Source organism: Borostomias antarcticus, assembly GCF_949987555.1.
Source record: "Borostomias antarcticus genome assembly, chromosome: 5".
Classification (NCBI taxonomy): domain Eukaryota; kingdom Metazoa; phylum Chordata; class Actinopteri; order Stomiiformes; family Stomiidae; genus Borostomias; species Borostomias antarcticus.
In genome coordinates, this window is record NC_140238.1 from 31,658,243 (window position 1) to 31,661,271 (window position 3,029).

At 57.1% G+C, this 3,029-nt stretch overlaps 1 protein-coding gene across 1 annotated transcript in view; it reads left to right on the forward strand.

The window, feature by feature from the left end:
* Window positions 1–3,029, forward strand: part of aatka (apoptosis-associated tyrosine kinase a) — a gene marked incomplete at both ends in the record, with an annotated part of 23,248 nt that continues 20,219 nt past the window's right edge. Inside the window, one exon of the mRNA XM_084439114.1 lies at window positions 1–82. Within this exon, the coding sequence (XP_084295240.1) occupies window positions 1–82 (82 nt within the window). The remainder of the gene's footprint in view (window positions 83–3,029) is intronic.

Sequence of the window (3,029 nt, forward strand, 5' to 3'; positions counted from 1 at the left end):
ATGGTCGTGGCTCTCCCAGTGATTGTCATGTCTTCGGCGTTTTTCAATCCCAGTTTTGCCTTCAGTTCGCATTTTGATACAGGTAAGTGTCGAATCGAGCGGCATGATTTACTGCGCACTGAAAGGCATCGGATAATGTATTCATGTTGACTGTTTCTATTCACCCGGTGAATCTATTATGCCATGGTGTTTGGAGGCCATAGTGATACTGATAGATATAGTTCAATAGTTCCTCCTAATCATCATCATCATCATCACCCCCCCCCATAGGATGCTATGACAGCGTCATGGTGACATGTGTCACACTGTTGTATCAGTAATGAAGAGGAAATTGTGCGCGCGCGCCTGTTAGTAGTGTTGTAGTACCATGTAGCCTCGCGCACGGTGCTGAGGGTTGGGGGGGGGGGGGGCTGTGACTGCACCAGGTCTGCAGTGGAGACATGGGAGCAGCCAGCTGTTTGCGTGTGTGTGTGATTGTGTGATTGTGTGTGTGTGTGTGACCAGGAGTGAGAGGTCAGTGGTCCTATCTGTAGCAGCCTCTGGACACGGTCACCACCAGCAGGGCCAGGGGGGGACAGGAGAGCCAGGGGGCCCCTGCAGTACTGCTAGACCCAGTGGCAGTCTGGAGGGAGGAGGAGGAGGAGGAGGAGGAGGAGGAGGAGGTGAGCTGCTGTGAATGGCCTCGGTGGGGCGTTGAATCAGGGCACGCTAGCTGGGCGCAGCTACAGTACAGTAAGTAAACAGGTTGGAGAGAGTCTCTCTGCGCTGTGTGTGCCGAGCATACAGATGACAGCTCTGGACTACTCCCCCCCACGCAGTATAGAATGGTCTCTCTCTCTCTCTCTCTCTCTCTCTCTCTCTCTCTCTCACCCTCCCCCTCTCCCAATCTCTATTCTCTCTCTCCAGGTTCCTCTCCTGTCTGTTTCTCTGTTGCGTTAGAGCAGACTGTAGTATTCAGGGAGAGAGACAGGTCAACTATGCAGAGTAGAGCAGCGGTCAGCGATGACCTGTCTCCAGCCCGGCGCTATAGCGTTATGTAAACCCGCCACAGTGATTTGATTGTGTCATCGGAGGTGACGACGATGTCTGGATCACGCCGGCGGAGTCACGGGTGAGTCGCCGTGGCTCATCTGGGCTCGCTCTAATCTAATTGGATGTTGGTATTTTGGCTGCGGAGAGAGAGAGAGGGGGGGGTGAGAGAGAGAGAGAGAGAGGGGGGGAGAGAGAGGGGGAGAGAGAGAGAGAGAGAGCAGGGTTGTAGAAACCCAGACAGGAATGCGGACCGAAAAAAAACATCCCGCTTTATCCGTCACGCAGGGATTCGAGAGTATCGACCGTAGCCCCGGAGGTCAGTCCTGGAGGTCAGAGGTCAGTCCTGGAGGTCAGGGAGTGAGTCGAGGCGTTCTCCCGGGTCAGATGCCTGGTGGAGGGGTTGCAGAGGTGGTACTACCTGACGGGGGTGCGGTCCAGAGCTGCAGTCCAATCCGGCGAGGGTTCTCAGCTCAGGCCCCCCCCACCCCCCTCGCTGTCATAGTGATATACACTGTACAAAGCCCATAACTGCAGCCCATCACTATAGCAATCCGTTATCTCGACCGGGCCAGTAATGGGATTGAGAATCGATGTTGCCTAGGCGACAGGTGGGGGGGGGGGGGGGTGTGTGAACGGGAGCCAATCGGTGTCCTGGCCAGTCCCGCCCACTCCCGGAGACAGGAGAAGGACAGGGGAGTGATGTCACAGGGCCCAACGCGGGACGTGGACGAGAGAGCGTGCTCAGTTATAAACTCCTCCCCCGTCTCCTGCTCAGGCGGAGGCTGTAGCTAACGTTTCCTCAGCTCCGCCACGCGATGCCACTGTGCTGGGAGAGGGAGGGAGGGAGAGAGAGAGAGAGGGATGGAGGGAGGGAGAGGGGGAGAGAGAGGGAGGGAGGGAGGGAGAGAGAGGGGGAGATGGAGGGAGAGAGAGGGATGGAGGGAGGGAGAGGGGGAGAGAGAGGGAGGGAGGGAGGGAGAGAGAGGGGGAGATGGAGGGAGAGAGAGGGGGGGAGAGAGAGAGGGAGGGAGAGAGAGAGAGGGAGGGAGAGAGGGGGAGATGGAGGGAGAGAGAGAGGGGGGGAGAGAGAGAGGGAGGGAGAGAGAGGGGGAGAGAGAGGGAGAGAGGGAGGGAGAGAGAGGGAGAGAGGGAGGGAGAGAGGGGGAGATGGAGGGAGAGAGAGAGAGGGGGGAGAGAGAGGGGGAGAGGGAGGGAGAGCGAGGGAGGGAGGGGGAGAGAGAGGGAGAGAGAGAGAGGGAGGGAGAGAGAAGGGGAGAGGGAGAGAGGGAGGGAGAGAGAGAGAGGGGGAGAGAGAGGGAGAGAGGGGGAGAGGGAGGGAGAGAGAGGGAGGGAGGGGGAGAGGGAGAGGGAGAGAGGGAGGGAGAGAGAGGGGGAGAGGGAGAGAGGGAGGGAGAGAGAGAGGGAGAGAGAGAGAGGGAAAGAGAGGGAAAGAGAGGGAGAGAGAGAGGGAAAGAGAGGGAAAGGGAGGGAGAGAAAGAGGGAAAGGGAGAGAGAGAGAGAGGGAGGGAGGGAGGGAGGGAGGGAGAGAGAGCTTTAGTCTCTGATGGCTTGCCTGCCTGCTTGCCAACACCGAGGAGGATGTCAGTTCCAAGTCCTCTATCAATATTCTGAGCACGCCAGGATCACACAGGGTGAAGGCGGGCAGAAGGGATGGCTTGGGGCACGACAGCGGCCCTCGCGACACGCTTTTCGTTTCAGCCAATCAGACGCAGATCAGGGGAGGAGTTGCCGAGAGCGGATTTTTTAAAGGACGATAGAATAATGATCATTTGGAAACGGAAAAAAGACGATAGCCAATGAATTGGCCAAAAATAAATTTAAAAAAGGCCAGTCACCAAACTCAAAATAGGCTAAAAAGAAAAGAGTAATGAGAACTCAGAGGGACCAGGCCTGTCCTGTTTCTTCTGGGGGCGGCTGTAGCTCAGTTGGTAGAGCGGGTCGTTCAATGATCAGAGGGTCAGCGGTTCGAATCCCAG